This window comes from Lethenteron reissneri, chromosome 67 (genome assembly GCF_015708825.2).
Source record: "Lethenteron reissneri isolate LAM-NWPU_2019-01 chromosome 67, ASM1570882v1, whole genome shotgun sequence".
In the NCBI taxonomy this organism is placed as follows: Eukaryota; Metazoa; Chordata; class Hyperoartia; order Petromyzontiformes; family Petromyzontidae; genus Lethenteron; species Lethenteron reissneri.
In genome coordinates this window covers 6,543,869-6,562,803 of record NC_083845.1, presented here as the reverse complement: position 1 = coordinate 6,562,803, position 18,935 = coordinate 6,543,869, and the positions used below count along the sequence as shown (strand labels likewise).

The window sequence follows — 18,935 nt, the reverse complement described above, 5'->3', positions numbered from 1 at the left end:
AATCATCGCCCCCCCTCCCACCGCCGCCCCTACTGGCAGACTCATGTCCCGCTCGTAGGCCGGGCATTGGGTTATCCTGCAACGCACAGGGACAGCTGCTACTGGGGGTACCCCCCTAGGTTACACAACACAGCAATCTTCTTGGTTCTTTCGGGAAAGTCACGTAAAAGGGAAATAAAAAAAAATTCAAACATAATAAAATACAATTCTCACGACGTTTCGGCCACAACGCAAGCAGCCGTCCTCAGGTGAAGAACAGGGCTGTCGGTGTGGCCGAAACGTCGTGAGAATTGTATTTTATTGTTTTATTTTATGTTAAATTTTTTATTATTTTATTATTTCCCTTCTACGTGACTTTACCGAAAGAACCAAGAAGATGAATCCCTGCAGTCACGAAAGCTTTCAATCGAAACACAGCAATCATCGCCCCCTGCCCCTAACGGCAGATTCAGCAGTAAACTATTTGTCTTTTGTCAACGTGACACTTTTTTACTGATTGGCCGTGTCGGGTGGTGGAGGGTTACGACACATTTATAAATAACGCGATCTAAACCCAAAAACGTTGATTATGAATAATATTGGTCGCGAAAGCCTGCTACGTGTTAAACGGATTATGAAGATTCACGTCACGCTCGCAGGTTGGGCGTTGGGTTTACCCCCCGCGGCGCACACAATAAATTGGTCGCCGGCGATTCCGAACACTCACACGCAGGCTCCGGTGGCGTTGGTCTGCCTCGTGACGCAGCGGCCCCCGTTCATGCACGCCAGTTGAGGGTCCAGGCAGTTCAGCCCTGAGTCACGAGAGAGAGAGACACGCACAAAAAACAAACGCAGCAACGGTCAATATCGCGGCACAAACAAAACAACACAAAGTTATAATTGTGACTATAACAAAAACAACGCTGCAACGTCATAATCATCACGGCCTCTGCTGGATACGCAGCGATTTGCCCCGGTGTAATCACCAGTCGGCTTGCCGCAGTGTGACGATAACCGCACTCCGTATCGTACGATACAATGGCGGACAGCAATTTTTTCCGCCCGTTTTTCACCAATACCGTCGTCGCGATTAAGGTTCATCTCGTATTTTATATATTTTCTTTCAAAACATTTCACTTCCCGAACAAACTTTCGCGCATTCCAAAGCGTCAAAGAGATGGCAGCGTCGTCGCGACAATTTAGAGACTCGTCAAAATCGGCAGGCACTTTCGCCCGCGTTCGTTCCAGCAATCCGACAGCTTACGTGAACACCAGATGTCGCAACCGGGTACCCGATACCCGTACCCTACCCGATACCCGGCTACCCGTACCCGGCCGGGTACGGGTAGCGGGGTACCCGTTTGCGACCCTGGTGCGGCCGGGTACAGCTACGGGTAGGCCGTGAGTCACTGGTGAGTAACCGTTTGTCACTCATTTCCCAACGTCTTGTCTCTTCTCACAATTCAAGTTCCTAGAATCAACCCACCCACGCCTGCAACATGGCTTCATCCCAGAGGTCGCAATCGGGTACCCGTACCCTACCCGATACCCGGCCAGGTACGGGTAGCCGGGTATCGGGTAGGGGCTTGCGGAGCCCCAATGCGGTTTCAGGAAAGGGCGGTCCTGCACAGATGCCATATTTTCTGTCCGTCTGCTACAGCAGAGGTGTAGGGAATTCCAAAAAGACCTACATCTCTGCTTTATTGACCTGGTCAAGGCCTATGATACCATCAGTAGGACTGGACTCTGGGTTGTTCTTCGTGCTTTCGGAGTCCCTGACCCTCTGCTCACGATCATTAAGGGCCTTCATGATGGTGAGCGGGCCCGGGTAAAACTACGTGGCCGGGAGTCGGAGCCTTTCCCTGTACACCTTGGGGTGCGACAGGGATGTCCTCTGGCTCCCACATTATTTAACATCTATTTTGACCGCGTAGTTCGTGAAGCCTTCAATAGCTGTACCGGGGGAATTTCCGTTTGGTACAGATATAATGGGAGGCTGATCGACGCCCGGGTGCGATCAAGGGATGGCTCCCTATTGGTCAACCACGTTATGTATGCCGATGATTTGGTAATAGCTGCTCATTCAGAAGAGGAGTTGGAGGCGCTGCTGCTGAGACTGGAGCGTGCCACTAAGAGGTGGGGCCTTACCATCAGCCCCACCAAAACCAAGCACCTGCCTGGGTATTTTGTACCATCGGACACTCCACCCCCACAACTCCCAATTGGTGATGGGGCAGTTGTGGAGAGAGTGGAGAGTTTCCCATACCTGGGCAGTGTGCTTATGACCGGCTCCAGTCTATCAGCAGAGGTCTCACTCCGAATCAGTCGAGCGGCAATATCTTTTCATCGGTTGCGTAACGCTGTGTGGAAGCTACCTGGTCTGTCGCTCCGCACGAAGCTTCAGGTCTTCTCGGCCACGGTCATTCCCTCCCTTCTCTACGCTTGCGAGACGTGGACCCCCCTGGTGGAGCATCTTCGCCGGTTGGAAACATTTAGGCTGGCCTGCCTACGATCCATCCTGGGTTTAACCAGGCTGGATTGTGTGAGGAGCTCACAAATCCTTGAAAGATCTGGGCAAAGTCCCATCAGTGAGCTCCTCCGGCAGGCAAGGCTGCGTTGGCTGGGTCATGTAGCCCGCATGCCCAGCCACCGCATGCCTAAACAGCTTTTGTTCGGCCGGATCGAGGGGGCTAGACGGGCGCGGCACGGGCTGGAGAAGAGATGGAGTGATGTGGTACAGGAGGACGTGGAGCTGAGTGGACTTGCCGATGACTGGTACCAGCGGTGTCAAGATCGGTCTCAGTGGAGGAGGCTCGTGAAGGACGCTACTGGGCAGTTGGAGGCAGTCGCCCTCCAACAACAACGGAGGGCGGAGGAGCGACGCTCACAACAACGAGCGGAGCGCCGGGTGGCTAAAGCACAGCAAGTTGGCACAGTAGGGGGCACAGGTGGTGCATCAGCCAGTCATCTCGGTCATCTCGGTCAGTCGACCAGTGGCACCTGGGTCTGCCCCGTGACCTCCTGCCAGCGGGCTTTCGACACTTCACGTGGCCTCAAGGTGCACTTGGCCTGGCACAAGCATCGTGGTGACGTCACCGCCACTTAGTGGCGAATGGCGGTTGTTGTTGTTGTTGTTGTGTGTGTATGGGTGAGTGGGTGTGTGTATGGGTGTGTGTGTGTATGGGTGGGTGCTTGTGTGTATGGGTGTGTGTGTGTATGGATGTGTGTGTGATACCAGCTAACATCACATGCCTCGCCAAAGGAGAAGCAGTTCCAGCCATCGCATTAGGGGTGAGTTAATTAAATGTTTGCCCAAATATAACAGGCTAATTTTTAAGTTGATAATTGCGTATGGCCCGCGAATGATGTTATATTCAAATGGTCCTTGGCAGAAAAAACGTTTCCCACCCCTACTATAAAACTATCCACTATTTTTTTTATTTTACCAGGCAAGGCTGCCACTGAGCTAACGTAAGCTCTTCTTTTAGAAGCGACCTCTCGCCAACGATGGCTCAACGAAGCGACTTTTCATCGTCGTCGTCGTGAAAATTGACTGGTACTCTCGACACGAATCGCTTCGAACGAACGCGGCAGCAAATCTTCGCCGGGCGACGCCGATGGAATAACTCGGGGCCACCCCCACCGCCCCCCCACCCCACCGCAGCCAAACCCACAAACAAAAAAATTTCTCCGGAGGAGCGAGAGAGAGACGGAGAAAAGTGAACGGCCCGCCGCGCCTTGGAACGAGCAAGCGGCCGTCAATTGTGCCCAAATCTACTACCAACGTCTTCGTCGCTGCATTGGTGGGGAGGAGGAGGGGGGGGTGAGTGGGTGGGGGGGGGGCTGGTTACGCGGTCACAATGATCCGCTCTGACAATATCCCTTTGTTGCGCTGTGTGTGGTTGGTTGGTTGGATGGTGGTGGTGGTGCCGGCGAACGGGGCGGTTTTAATTCATTTATTTAGTTTGTCCTGCCTTCTGTTGGCATTGTGATTGAGGGGAGGGGGGGGCAGCAGCTTTATTGCACGAAGAATTTGAAGGTTGAGGTCGTGTTATAAGGTGGCCGGGTCCGTGGTGGTGGGGGGGGGAGGATGAGGGTTAGAGGGCAGGCGAGATGGGTGGGTGGGTGGTTTGTGTGGGTAGCGGCCAGCACCACGCGAACCGAGCTCCAATCCCGCTTGTGGCCAACACCGCTGACGATTATCTGAACCGGTCCCGGGCCTTCCCCTAGGTCGACTCGGCCTAAAAATGAGTACCCGGTGCGGTGTGTAGTAAACATCGCCACTGGGCGAGACAAAGGCGGTGCTGGCCACCCACCCACCCCCTCGTGTGCCGTGCCGGCCTTCATTGGTGCTACTCGCCAACAGCACTTGCCTCCGATGGTCTGTGAAGGCTACACGGGGCATCTTTGTCTTTGTCTTGTTGGTGGGAGTGGTGGATGGTTTGAGGGTGTACAGCTGTGTGTGCGGGGTAGAAGGGTGGTGGGTGAGTGGGCGGGCAATTGAGTAGGTCTGTCGGTGGGTGGGTGTACCGCTTGCGCGAGTTCACGCGCGTTATGGGTGGATGGCCGTGTGGGATGGGTGATTGAGTCGGTGGTGTGGGGGTGGGGGTATGTCTGCGTGTGCGTGGGTTGGTGGGAGGGTGGGTGGTTGTGTAGATGGGTGTGTGTGTGTATGGGTGTGTGGGTGTGTGTATGGGTGAGTTTGAGTGTGTGTGGGTGTGTGTATGGATGAGTGTGTGTGTGATGGGTGGGTGTGTGTACGGGTGAGTGTATGGGTGAGTGGGGTGTGTGTATGGGTATGTGTATGGGAGGGTGTGTGATGGGTGAGTAGGTGTGTGTATGTATGGGTGGGTGTATGTATGGGTGGGTGTGTGTATGGGTAAGTGGGTGTGTGTATGCGTGGGTGTGTGTATGTGTGTGTGTATGGGTGGGTGTGTATATGGGTGTGTGTGTGTATGAGTAAGTGGGTGTGTGTATGCGTGGGTGTGTGTGTGTATGGGTGAGTGTGTGTGTATGGGTGAGTGGGTGTGTGTATGGGTGACTGGGTGTGTGTATGGATGTGTGTGTGTGTGATGGCTGAGTGGGTGGGTGTGTGATGGCTGAGTGGGTGGGTGTGTGTATGGGGGTGGGGGTGATTGAGTCAGTTTGAGGGCGGGTGCGGTGGTGGGGGGCTTTGAGTTCTGGGACACGCATTCCAACGCGTGGGAAAACTGGTGACATCTGCTCAGTCTGCAAACACACCCCGACGCAGAACCACACATCACGGGCGCTACCCCCCCCCCCTCCTCCTCCTCTATTCAAACCCCATTGTGCCTCCTGCACCAACACACGACAAAGATCCCCCCCCCTCTCCCACTCCACCCTTCCCCCTCTATAGCCTCAACAGACTGTTAGGATGCAAGTTGCTGTTAGTAGCGAGTAAGAGCCACTCTATGACGGTGGGCAAGGGCACACGTGGCTAGCGCCATGCCCGGCCGCCTTTGTCTCCCCGGTGGGCGATGTTTTTACAGCCGACTGCGACGGCTGACTCATTCGAGGCCGAGTCGACCTAGGGGAGGTACCAGGATCGGTTCGGTTTAATAGTCACTCGTGTTGGTGGTGGTGTTGGTGGTGTTGGTGGTGATGTTGGTGGTGGTGGTGATGTTGGTGGTGGTGGTGATGTTGGTGGTGTTGTTGGTGGTGATGTTGGTGGTGTTGTTGGTGGTAGTGGTGGTGTTGGTGGTGGCGGTGTTGGTAGTGGTGGTGTTGGTGGTGTTGGTGGTTGTGTTGGTGGTGAGGGCTGGTTGGTGGTGGTGTTGGTGGTGGTGGTGCCGGCACACACACGCGCAGGCAATATTCTGGACAGCAGAACACGCACGCGCGTACACACACACACAAAGACAAAGATCCCCCGTGTAGCCTTAACAGACTGTAGGAGCAAGTGCTGTTAGCGAGCACCTACGAAGGCCGGCACTGTGGCACACGAGGGGGTGGGTGGCCAGCACCACGCCCGGCCGCCTTCGTCTCCCCAGTGGCGATGTTTACTACACCGCACTAGGTACTCGTGTTGAGGCCGAGTCTACCTAGGGGAGGCCCAGGACCGGTTCAGATAATCGTTGCAGGCGTTGTTGGCCGTGAGCGGGAATCGAACTCGGGTGGCTGGGTTCATAGCGCAGCGTAGCGCTAACCACTACACCACCACTCCCCACACACACACACGCGCGCTCCCCACACACACACAACTGCCAAGCTATCAAATTGCCAATAAAGTTAAGCTAACAATTGGCATCACGACCACCATTAAAAAATACGCGAACTCCCCACCCCATAATTTCTGAACAAAAAAAATGACGGAGACGCTATCGCAAACTGAACATAATGTCCCCCAATTGTTTAAAAAAAAATATAACAACATCGCCGCCGCCCCCCCCCCCACACCGCCAACTGCACGCCCGCCCCCCCTTAATTCCTCACAGCGACATATTTTCAAGTTGGTGTGGCTGCAGAATCAACATCGTTGGGTGGCCAAGCTGGAAGTTTCTGCGGGTTTAATTTGATTTTTTTGCTCAACCCGAGGAATTTGAAGAAACTCACAAAGGATGAGGCTCCTCGAATGAGGCCCTCACTTTTGCGACTCGAGACTCACCCCACGTGGGATGAGCAAGCAAATTGACAAAGAGAAAAACGAAATAGCAACGATAATGACATTTACGAACACGTCAGATCGTGCGGAGCTTATTAGCTTAAATTTCGATTTAAAGCTTTCGTGACTGCAGGGATTCATCTTCTTGGTTCTTTCGGTAAAGTCACGTAGAATGGAAATAATAAAATAATTAAAATAAAACATAAAATTCTCACAGAGAGAATTATTTTATTATAATAAAAATAAAACATAATAAAATAATTCTCACAGTGAGAATTATTTCATTATGCTTTATTTTTTGTTATTTTATTATTTCCATTCTACGTGACTTTACCGAAAGAACCAATAAGCTATTAGCTTCTTTCCCAGAAGAGACCTGGTCACAACAAATAAGCTCAACGAGATGGCCTGTCAAACATCATCATCACGTGCAAATTTATAGCAGTTACTGTCGCCAAATACGTTAACAAAAATTACACGTTTTCCATTGTAGTATTAACTTCAAACATATGTAATAACAACAAGGTCAAACATACCCAATGAACGTACAAAACGTTTACACCATTGGAACCTCATTTGCTAGTAAAAAACATAATTGTTTTTTACCCTTTCATCTGACAACAAAACTGACACCTTTTTTACGAGGAGTCATGTTTACATAGACCACAATACCTGCAGTCATAATGCAAACAAAAAACATAACTCTGATGTTATGCACTGTCCTTGAAGTTGATTGGTCCACACCCGAGACAGCTTTCCTATTTTTAAAATTAAGGACGATGGAGCTCATATATCCATGAAACGAAACTGTTTATTTTGCCAGCTAAGGCCCACTGAACAGCGATGTAGCTTTCTTTACGGAAGCAACTTGGCCACAAATGCCAACACAACCCAGTGGCTCATTATTACACAGCCATCAATCATCACGTGGAAAATTATAGCGGTAGCCAAAAACTCTTTGAATGCATGGGGGCGACGTTGATTCTAAATGTGGGGGGGGGGGGGGGGAAACCTGGACGACCAGGGAGAAAAATCCACGCGGCCACGGGGAGAGAGAGAGAGACCGCAAACAAAATAATCAAAATCGCACGTTTAAAAAAAAAATGCGCAAACTCTCATCCCTCAATCACCGGATTCCTCCAGATTTCGAGAAACCAACATGAAACAATAACAGCCCCCCCCCCTTCCTCATACGGCGAAAGTCAGAGATCATTTTTAGCTCGCGCGGTCCTAAGACAGTGGCAATGCCGATACATGCGCGGGGCTAAAGTTCCACAGACAGCCCTGCAAGTGCCAACACGTGCCAACCGCTGACGGAAAGTGTTGTGCCCGCACACAGCCTTCGAACTTTGCACCATCAATTCAAAAAGGCAGGGTACACCAACAAACGTTCCGTGCGAGGGGGTGGGTGGCCAACACCACGCCCGGCCGCCTTTGTCTCCCCCCCAGTGGCGATGTTTGCACACCGCACCAGGTACTCATTTGAGGCCGAGTCGACCTAATGAGAGGCCCAGGACCGGTACAGATAATCGTCACTGTGGGTGTTGGACGTGAGCGGGAATCGAACTCGGGTCGCCGGGTTCGTAGCGCAGCGCGCTAATCGCTACACCACCGCTCCCCACACACACACACACTCAGAGACACAAACACACACAGACACTCAGAGACACACACACACACTCAGAGACACACACACACAGCGTAGCGCTAATCGCTGCACCGCCGCTCCCCACACACACAGACACAAACACACACAGACACTCAGAGACACACAGACACTCAGAGACACACACACACACTCAGAGACACAACACACACACACACTCAGAGACACACACACTCAGAGACACACACAGCGTAGCGCTAACCGCTGCACCGCCGCTCCCCCCCCCCCCCCACACACACAGACACAAACACACACAAACACTCAGAGACACACACACACTCAGAGACACACACACACACTCAGAGACACACACACAGCATAGCGCTAACCGCTGCACCGCCGCTCCGGCACACGACTTGAACACATGCGCGCGCACGGACACACATCGGAGGAGAATCAAGAAGTTACAATCCTCGGCTGAACATCCACGAAAGAGCGAGAGAGATGGCGATGAACAAACGGGCCTGTTGAACAAAAAAGCGGCCGAGGTTTTTGTTGTTGTTGTGTGTGTTTACTGTGTCAACATCAGCCCAGGAGCCATTCAATCACTCAACCACCACCACCACAACCACCTCCTCCACCCTTTCATTGCGAGCCAGGTGAGACGGCATCCGAGATGCCATCTTCTCTCTCTTCAACAGTGGGTGGAGGGGGAGGGGGCATAGAGGGGGGGGGGAGAGGGGTAGGAGGTCTATAGGAAAATTCACTCCAGGATCTTTGCGACCGATTCGCTCACGCACGCCACCGCCGCCGACGAAAGAAGCATCCAAATTGTAAGGGGGGTATACTAGAAAAAGGGGGGGGGGCCCGCCCGCCCCCCACCCACCCCCCTACCCCATCTCTCGAGGGTGTTGTTGGCCTACTCTTCCACCGTTGGCCTAAACCCTCCTACACGTTGGCCAGAGTGTCTCGCAGTTTGAGCCCCTGCCCGATCGGGTTAACCGTGGGTTACCTGGGGGAGGGGGCGGGGGGAGGGGTGGGGGCTGGGGGAGATCAGGGCCATGTAACTTTGGTCAAAGATGATCCAATAACCCCCACACCCCCCACCACCACCCCGCTCTCTACACTTAAGAACCCACTTTTAATCTCAGACCGCCGGCTCAGACTCAAAACCCCTTAGAGATTTCGCCCCGTGGCCCCGTCTCTGTGCTCTGGGCAGATTAAAGTCGCAGCATTCCCAGCCATCGAAAGCCGCCCAAAAAACTTATCCGCACGGCAGCGCCGGGGCCACGGCGATTAAACGCGCTGCAATTTGGTCGTGGGTCGTTTGCAAATTTCCGCGATTAAGAGCGTGACCTGATTTGCCACACCGCAGCGGTCACGATCATAGCAATTAAAGAAGAGAAAACGAACGGCCGCTCCCCATGTAATTGCAGTTGTCAGTGCTGCTCGACACACCACGCAACACAACAACAACGACAACAACAACGACGACGACAACAGAAAGAAAAACCGAAGGATGAAACACCACGCATCCAAGTTGATCCGGCGAAATGCTCGCCCGCTTTTGCGACGCGACGTTTGTCCTCTGGAGTGATGGATGAGCGGCGACGATGATGATGATGATGATCCCGACCCAGATGCCTGCTGCTGTATATTTGGAGTTTGCGTGTTTCTCTCTCTCTCATCATCATCACGGTGGCTAGGAGATGTTAACTACCTCGCCTGGTGTGCAGGAGGTCGTGGGTTCGATCACGACCCTGATGCCTGCTGCTGTATATTTGGAGTTTGTGTGTGTCTCTCTCTCTCATCATCATCACGGTGGCGAGGAGATGTTAACTACCTCGCCTGGTGTACAGGAGGTCGTGGGTTATATCCCGACCCTGACGCCTGCTGCTGTATATTTGGAGTTTGCGTGTCTCTCTTTCTCTCATCATCATCATCATCACGGTGGCTAGGAGATGTCAACTACCTCGCCTGGTGTACAGGAGGTTCGTGGGTTCGATCCCAACCCCGACGCCTGCTGCTGTATATTTGGAGTTTGCGTGTCTCTCTCTCATCATCATCATCACGGTGGCGAACAGCGGCGGAACGTGCAGGAGTCTGCGGCGTCCCGCAGGCCGCGCTGGGGCTCGGATAGCGCCACCGGCGGAGAGGGGGCAGGAAACCACTGGGGGGGGTCAACGTCTCCGGTTATAAAATCACCATTTAACTTTTTTATATTTTACTCGGTAAGGCCACCTCACTGAGCTACACGGATATTTATTTTGCGAGAAACGAACCCCCCCCGGCCATCACAAATCACCTCTTCAACGGAGTGGCTTATCATAGTCGTCGTCGTGTGTGAAATCTATAGCAATAGACAAATACTCTGAACGCGTGACGTTGGTTCTAAAATGTGGGAGGTAAAAACTGGAGGAACCCCGAGAAAAATCCACGTGATCACGGGGTGTGAGAGAGACGCAAACTCGAAATATACAGCAGTAGGCGTCAGGGTCGGGATCCAACCCACGACCTCCTGTACACCAGGCGAGGTAGTCAACATCTCCTAGCCACCGTGATGATGATGATGAGAGAAAGAGAGACACCGCAAACTCCAAATATACAGCAGCAGGCGTCAGGGTCGGGATCCGACCCACGACCTCCTGTACACCAGTCGAGGTAGTCAACATCTCCTAGCCACCGTGATGATGAAGATGAGAGAAAGAGAGACACCGCAAACTCCAAATATACAGCAGCAGGCGTCAGGGTCGGGATCTAACCCACGACCTCCTGTACACCAGGCGAGGTAGTCAACATCTCCTAGCCACCGTGATGATGATGATGAGAGAAAGAGAGACACCGCAAACTCCAAATATACAGCAGCAGCAGGCGTCAGGGTCGGGATCTAACCCACAACCTCCTGTACACCAGGCGAGGTCGTTAACATCTCATAGTCACCATAGTGTGCTCGCCCTCCATGCACGCCGGAGGAAGAGATGGAACGATGTGGGTGCCTCCTGTGCAAGATGGGCATTGCTGTTTCGAAAGGATTCCTTAAGTGGTGGCCGTCAGAAGGGTTTCATCCAGCAGTGGATGATAGTTGCCGAGTGCAGGGCCCACAGGGCATCAAGTGGCCAGCACCAAAGAGCAATCGCAAAGGTGTAACGGATAACAGCGTAACGCGTGTCTCCAGCGAGTGTGCAAGTGAGTGTGTTGTGAGTGACCTGCAGTGGTGAGCGAGCGGGTGAGTTGGCAAGTGAGAGGGTGAGTGAGTGGCTGAGTGACTTAACAAGTGAGTGGGTGAACGAGTGGGTGAACGAGTGGGTGAACGAGTGGGTGAGTGACTTAGCAAGTGAGTGGGTGAATGAGTGGGTGAATGAGTGGCTGAGTGAGTGAGTGACTTAGCAAGTGAGTGGGTGAACGAGTGGGTGAGTGAGTGGCTGAGTGAGTGAGTGACTTAGCAAGTGAGTGGGTGAACGAGTGGGTGAGTGAGTGGCTGAGTGAGTGAGTGGGTGAGTGACTTAGCAAGTGAGTGGGTGAGTGAGTGGCTGAATGAGTGGGTGAGTGACTTAGCAAGTGAGTGGGTGAACGAGTGGGTGAGTGAGTGGCTGAGTGAGTGAGTGGGTGAATGACTTAGCAAGTGAGTGGGTGAACGAGTGGGTGAATGGGCGAGTGGGTGAGTGTGCAAGCGAGTGGACGGGTGAGCGTGTAAGTGAATTGTGTTGCGTGTGACCTGCAGTGTGGCGAGTGAGAGGGCGAGTGAGAGGGTGAGTGAGTGGGCGAGTGGGTGAGTGGGCGGGTGAGTGGGCAAGCGAGTGGTCGGGTAAGCGTGCAAGTGAATTGTGTTGTGTGTGACCTGCAGTGTGGCGAGTGAGTGGGTGAGTGAGTGGGTGAGTGAGTGGGTGAGTGAGTGGGCGAGTGAGTGAACGGGTGAGTGTGCAAGTGAATTGTGTTGTGTGTGACCTGCAATGTGGCAAGTGAGTGGGTGAGTGAGTGGGTGAATGGGCGAGTGGGTGAGTGAGTGGGCAAGTGAGTTGACGGGTGAGCGTGCAAGTGAATTGTGTTGTGTGTGACCTGCAGTGTGGCAAGTGAGTGGGCGAGTGAGTGGATGAGTGTGTGAGTGGGCGAGTCAGTGGACGGGTGAGCGTGCAAGTGAATTGTGTTGCGTGTGACCTGCAGTGTTTGGTGGTGGCGGAACCGGAGCGTGGGTGAGACAAAACAGACTTGCCATGCCTGATGACGATGATGATTTGTGATCTGATAATTGATGCACAACATATTTAATTTTCCCATGACCCCCCCCACCAAATCCCCACTTTAGATACTTGGGGTGGGATACAATCTCTCCCTCCTGCTCACGCTGCGAGCACCACTGCCCGACAATTCCTTCATAGAACAAAGTACGTTCCACGGCTGACGCAGAGACACCTGCAGAGAGTGTCCAACAAAGTCAAAGTATTTAATGGACCTCTCTTAAGGTGTGGCGCGCAGCGCACGCAAACGACTCTGGAAGAAACCATTTCCATCAGGGTCTATAGGCATTTGTAAACTGCCCCGCGGGCTCAACCACTCAACCCACCACTCCCCCCCCTTTGAACATGCTGGGTTTACCCAGGTGCACGACAATTACTTTGGAGCAAACCACTTTATTGGTTTGTTTAGGGGGTGGGGGGGGAGGCGATGGAGAAATGGAACTTCTTCAAACAGAGCGCGGATTAAATAAGCAGACAACGCGGCCACTTTCCGTGTCTGCCTCTTCACGTCGCAAACGTGTTTACACATTCCATCCTCGGCAGTACTGCAACATCACTTCAGGAGACTCTTATCTCGGCTGCCTCCACCAATGTCCTGGGTCTGGTTACGACAAAGACAAAGACACCCCCCCGCCCCCCACCGTGTAGCCTCAACAGACTGTTGGGGCAAGGGCTGTTTAGCGAGCACCTGCACCTACGAAGGCCGGCACGGCACACGAAGCGAGGGGTGTGGGGTGGCCAGCACCACCACCACCACCACCACGCCCGACCGCCTTTGTATCCACAGCGGCGATGTTTAACAACCCCGCCGCACAGGGTACCCACGTTTGAGGGATTGGTTTCGACACACGGTTTCTCATCAGCAGTGTCTCTTTGGCAATCTTCGCCGCCGCCGCCGCCGCCGCAAATCGTCGACCGCATCGGACACATCATCAGGCCGACGATGTGCACGCCTCCTCCAAGGAACGGGAGTTTAAGGTCCAGCCACGATCCGCGAGCAGCAGCAGTAGCAGCGGTGAGACTCTGGCCACGCAAACCATGAACTAATGGACACCAAATGGTAAAGCCACTTCAGGTCTGGGCGTTCCATCGACGGAGGAAAGGCAAAACGACGTGAACTCTCTCGCTCGGTCTGTCTCTCTCCTGGCCACGACGTTGCCATCGGGGCTCCAAGCAACATGTTGCGAATCTGCATTTATACTGCAGGAGGGAATCCGATGAGCTATGAAGCGTTTTTCGTGTTACAGATGTCCAGTGGGGCGACGGGGGTCCAAACATTACTACAACAACAACAACAACACACGATAGGGGTGCAAAGTAAATCAGAAAACAATTCTAATAAAACTAAACTATATTTTAATTTACCAGCTACATCATGGGACCTCCATTGCCAGGATCACAATATAAGAATAGGTTTTACCCTTTCTGGACATAAAACAGTTGTGTTAAGATGTTAAAACAACTGACTGAAACCTTTATCAAGGAATTATGTCTGCATCAACCACACAAACTTGTTGTGAACATGCAAACAAAACACATGCTCTGATTCCAAGAACACAGGATGAGATGTTGCTATCCTTTGTGCAAGCACTTCCAAGAGTTCATGAACAGTGAGCCTGGTGATATTTGGGGAGCGCATCGTCAGTAGTGAACCTTTGGTTCCTAGGGTGTTTCGGCCTTTCATACTATACACCCTCCCCAAAGGCGGCCAGCGACAGGGTGATCAATCCTACGCTTGCGTCCCATTCCCAATTAGTCATAGGAGTTGCCTTGTTGTTGATAGTATATGATGCACGGTCTTTGAAACCGATTGGTCCTCACCAGAGACAGCTTTCTTTAGAGCCTAGTCTCAGACAACATTAGTCCAAAGGACGCCAATAGGCGAACATCACAAACACAATGACACCTTCAGGACATGTATACCTCGAGGTCAGGAGCTACATCATGGGACATCCCTTGCCAATATCACAATATAAGAATAGGTTTCGATTTAAAGCTTTCGTGACTGTAGGAATTCATCTTCTTGGTTCTTTCGGGAAAGTCACGTAGAAGGGAAATAATAAAATAATAAAAATAAAACATAATAAAATAATCATCACGACGTTTCGGCCACAACGCAAGCAGCCGTCCTCAGGTGAACAGGTCTGTCGGAAAGACAGCGTCTGAATGAACACCACCAAGCTTGGCAGCGTATATTTAAGCTGGGTTGGAGGGGGGAAGGGCGCCTTGACAAAATTATTAGCATATCAATAGGAATTTAGCATATTTATGGGAAATGCAGATATGGGATTAGTCACTAGTTGTGGAACGTCGTGAGAATTATTTAATGTTTTATTTTTATTATTTTATTATTTCCCTTCTACGTGACTTTACCGAAAGAACCAAGAAGAAAAATATAAGAATAGGTTTCACCCTTTCTGACTATAAAACTGTTGCGTTAAGAAGATGTTAAAATAAAACAGGCGTTAAGATGTGTTGTTTGCATGCTCACCACAAGATGTGCGTTCGATGCAGACATGATTCCTTACAAAAGCTTTCGGTTTTGTGTTTGTAACATCTGAACCGCTTTAAATTGCCAGAGAAAGTAAAACTTATTCTTACCAGGTAAAGCCCACTTGACCTATCTACGAGCATTTTTTTTGTGACCCCCGCCAACCCCCCAAAGTCGGTCTCAATAACCGCAGGGCATTGTTGACGACGATCCCAAATGCCGCCTTCACACTCGGGACAAGAAGTCGGCAGAGCCAGACTCAACGCAAAACATTTAAAGAACATATAAACAAATACTAGCGATGAGAAAAGCTCGGTCGGCTATAACGTGCACGAGATGCAGGTTGGCTAGCATCCAGCAGTATCCCAATGCCTTGTGCGATGATGATGATGCTGCTGCTGCTACGCCGCTCAGTCCTACTCGTGCTGCCAAAATGTTGCGTTCGTACTCTTTGGTAATAAAATAAATGAAAACAACTAAATTCAATCACGACGTTTCGGAAGCAACAAAAGCCTCCGAATTCATGTGGAACACGCCACGGCAAAATCACGACAGTGATTTAATTTAGATTTTTCATTTATTTTATTTTTTACCTACGTGACTTTACGTAGGTAATTTTTCTGTGGCGTGCGAGTATGAATCCTTGCAGTCACGAAAGCTTCAAATCTAGAATGTTGCGTTCGCTCGATCGCCTGGAGAGGTAGCTAACATCTGGCTGTGATAAATCCCCCCCCCCGACTTCCCGCACAAGATAAACCACTTCCGTGATAGTTGCATCGTAGTTTGCGATGAGCAAAGCCGCTTCTGAAAACCATCTACAACAGCGTAGCAGCAGCAGCAGCAGCTTAGTTGGTGGAGGGGAAGGACCGTACGTGCCTTGACAAATAAAATATTAAAAATCCACTCGCCCACCCCCCTTCCTCCTTCTCTCTCTCTCTGTGCCTGGCTACAACATTCTGAACAAGTACCAACACATTTTGCCGACATACGTGGAGGAGTTCCCCTGCAGGGCATCGACTGTACCGGTGACACGCACACGGCTCCCAGCCAAGGCGAGGAGAGACCGGTTCAAGTCTCTGACAACGCCTCGCTCACTGGGATGGGGTGGTGGTGGGGGATCGGGGGAAGTTTGGGGAGTGTCATCCCACCACCACCACCATCAACACCACCACCACCACAACCATAACAACAACATTCTAGATTTAAAGCTTTCGTGACTGCAAGGATTCATACTCTTAGGTTTTTTCGGTAAAGTCACGTAGGTAAAAAATTACATTATAATTAATGAAAGTAAAATAAAAGTAAAATAACAAATCACGACGTTTCGGAGGCAACACAAGTCTCCGTCATCAGGTGGGACCGTCAAAGCTAAATTTACTGTATCAAGTGAAGCAAAAATTCCAAGATACAAGTTCTTAAATACAAGTTAAGGGGGGAGGAGGGGGGGGGCTTATCTCAATGTGGTAGCCAATGAATGGAACAACAAACACTACACAATAACTGATGACAAATTCGTTCCACTGCTGGATGAGGGCACCAGCCCCCCCCGCCCGCCCGCCCAATAGCCTCGGGTGTAATTCGAGGCGAGGGGACTTAAATTTCGATTTAAAGCTTTCGTGACTGCAGGGATTCATCTTCTTGGTTCTTTCGGTAAAGTCACGTAGAAGGGAAGTAATAAAATAATAAAACATTATAAAATAATTCTCACGACGTTTCGGCCACAACACAAGCAGCCGTCCTCAGGTGAAGACCAGGTCTGTCGAGGCGACAGCGTCTAAATCTTGTTTAGAAATCTTGCACGTAGGTGGGGGGGTTGTTCGGCAGTGGTCCATTGGCCAGATCAGTAAACGCTGGTATGCCACCTAACACTTAAACACCACCACAAAAGAGTCCTTCACACAAACTCTTCCACGGATTTATTCGCTTGATAAACCCACTCGCTCCCGAATGGCAACATTCACTTTCACACCTCGAGGAATCCGATGAGCTATGAAGCTCGTTGCCACAAATGTGACAACTTCTTTCGCACCGTACGTAGCACAACCGCGGCGGCTGATCGGAGGTGCGGCGGGGGAGGGAATGACAACCAACTACACACACGACGACAACGAGCAGAGGTTGTGAAAGACGCGAGTTCAGAATAAACTCAAAACCACCACGAGTTTGAACTCGCGAGCGTGATGCCAACGAGGGCTGAACGGTTTGGGGAAAATATCGAATTTGAGATTTTTCTGGCAGATATTGCGAATTTTATTTGCGATAAAAATGTTTCAAGTCAAGCTTTACTGTGTAATAGATTTAAAACGTGTGATGGAGCATTACCACATGATATCATCAACATATGAACTGCTCTTTATATTCTAATGCAAGGATGAGAACTTAAAATATATGAATTGTTTCCAACATGGATTTATAAAAAATGTGTAATTGAAATAGAACAAGCAAACAGAACAATTAAGTTCAATAAATAATAATAAAACAATTGCAATAAGAAAGTAAGAGGACTTTTCAAATCGCAAAAAATCGCAGCCTTTGCGATTATAATTGTTTTAAATTGCGATTAATCGATTTAAAATCGATTAATCGTTCAGCCCAGACACGCAAACTCCTCGGGCGGTGACCAGGGTCAATCCACTGCTGGATGAAGGCCTCCACCCCCCCTCCATCACCCACCACCACCTCCATCACCCACCACCACCTCCGTCACCCACCACCACCTCCGTCACCCACCACCTCCATCACCCACCACCACCTCCGTCGCCCACCACCACCTCCGTCGCCCACCACCACCTCCGTCGCCCACCACCACCTCCGTCGCCCACCACCACCTCCGTCGCCCACCACCACCTCCGTCGCCCACCACCACCTCCGTCACCCACCACCACCTCCGTCACCCACCACCTCCATCACCCACCACCACATCCATCACCCACCACCACCTCCACCACCCACCACCACCTCCACCACCCACCACCACCTCCACCACCCACCACCACCACTCACCACCACCTCCATCACCCACCACCACCTCCGTCACCCACCACCACCTCCGTCACCCACCACCACCTCCATCACCTCCATCACCCACCACCACCTCCACCACCCACCACCACCTCCATCACCCACCACCACCTCCATCACCCACCACCACCTCCATCACCCACCACCACCTCCATCACCCACCACCACCTCCGTCACCCACCACCATCTCCATCACCTCCATCACCCACCACCACCTCCACCACCCACCACCACCTCCATCACCCACCACCACCTCCATCACCCACCACCACCTCCGTCACCCACCACCATCTCCATCACCTCCATCACCCACCACCACCTCCATCACCCACCACCACCTCCATTACCCACCACCACCTCCATCACCCACCACCACCTCCATCACCCACCACCACCTCCATCACCCACCACCACCTCCATCACCCACCACCACCTCCGTCACCCACCACCATCTCCATCACCTCCATCACCCACCACCACCTCCACCACCCACCACCACCTCCATCACCCACCACCACCTCCATCACCCACCACCACCTCCGTCACCCACCACCATCTCCATCACCTCCATCACCCACCACCACCTCCATCACCCACCACCACCTCCATCACCCACCACCACCTCCATCACCCACCACCACCTCCATCACCCACCACCACCTCCACCACCCACCACCACCTCCATCACCCACCACCACCACCACCACCCACCACCACCTCCGTCACCCACCACCACCTCCGTCACCCACCACCACCTCCGTCACCCACCACCACCTCCGTCACCACCATCTCCATCACCTCCATCACCCACCACCACATCCATCACCCACCACCACCTCCACCACCCACCACCACCTCCACCACCCACCACCACCTCCATCACCCACCACCACCTCCACCACCCACCACCACCTCCACCACCCACCACCACCTCCATCACCCACCACCACCTCCGTCACCCACCACCATCTCCATCACCTC

General features: G+C 52.1%; 1 protein-coding gene across 1 annotated transcript in view; it reads right to left on the bottom strand.

The window, feature by feature from the left end:
* Nucleotides 1-18,935, bottom strand: part of LOC133360144 (neurogenic locus notch homolog protein 1-like) — a 125,647-nt gene that overhangs the window by 102,151 nt on the left and 4,561 nt on the right. The window contains exon 2 of the mRNA XM_061578730.1: nucleotides 707-791. Coding sequence (XP_061434714.1) covers nucleotides 707-791 — 85 coding nt within the window. The remainder of the gene's footprint in view (nucleotides 1-706; nucleotides 792-18,935) is intronic.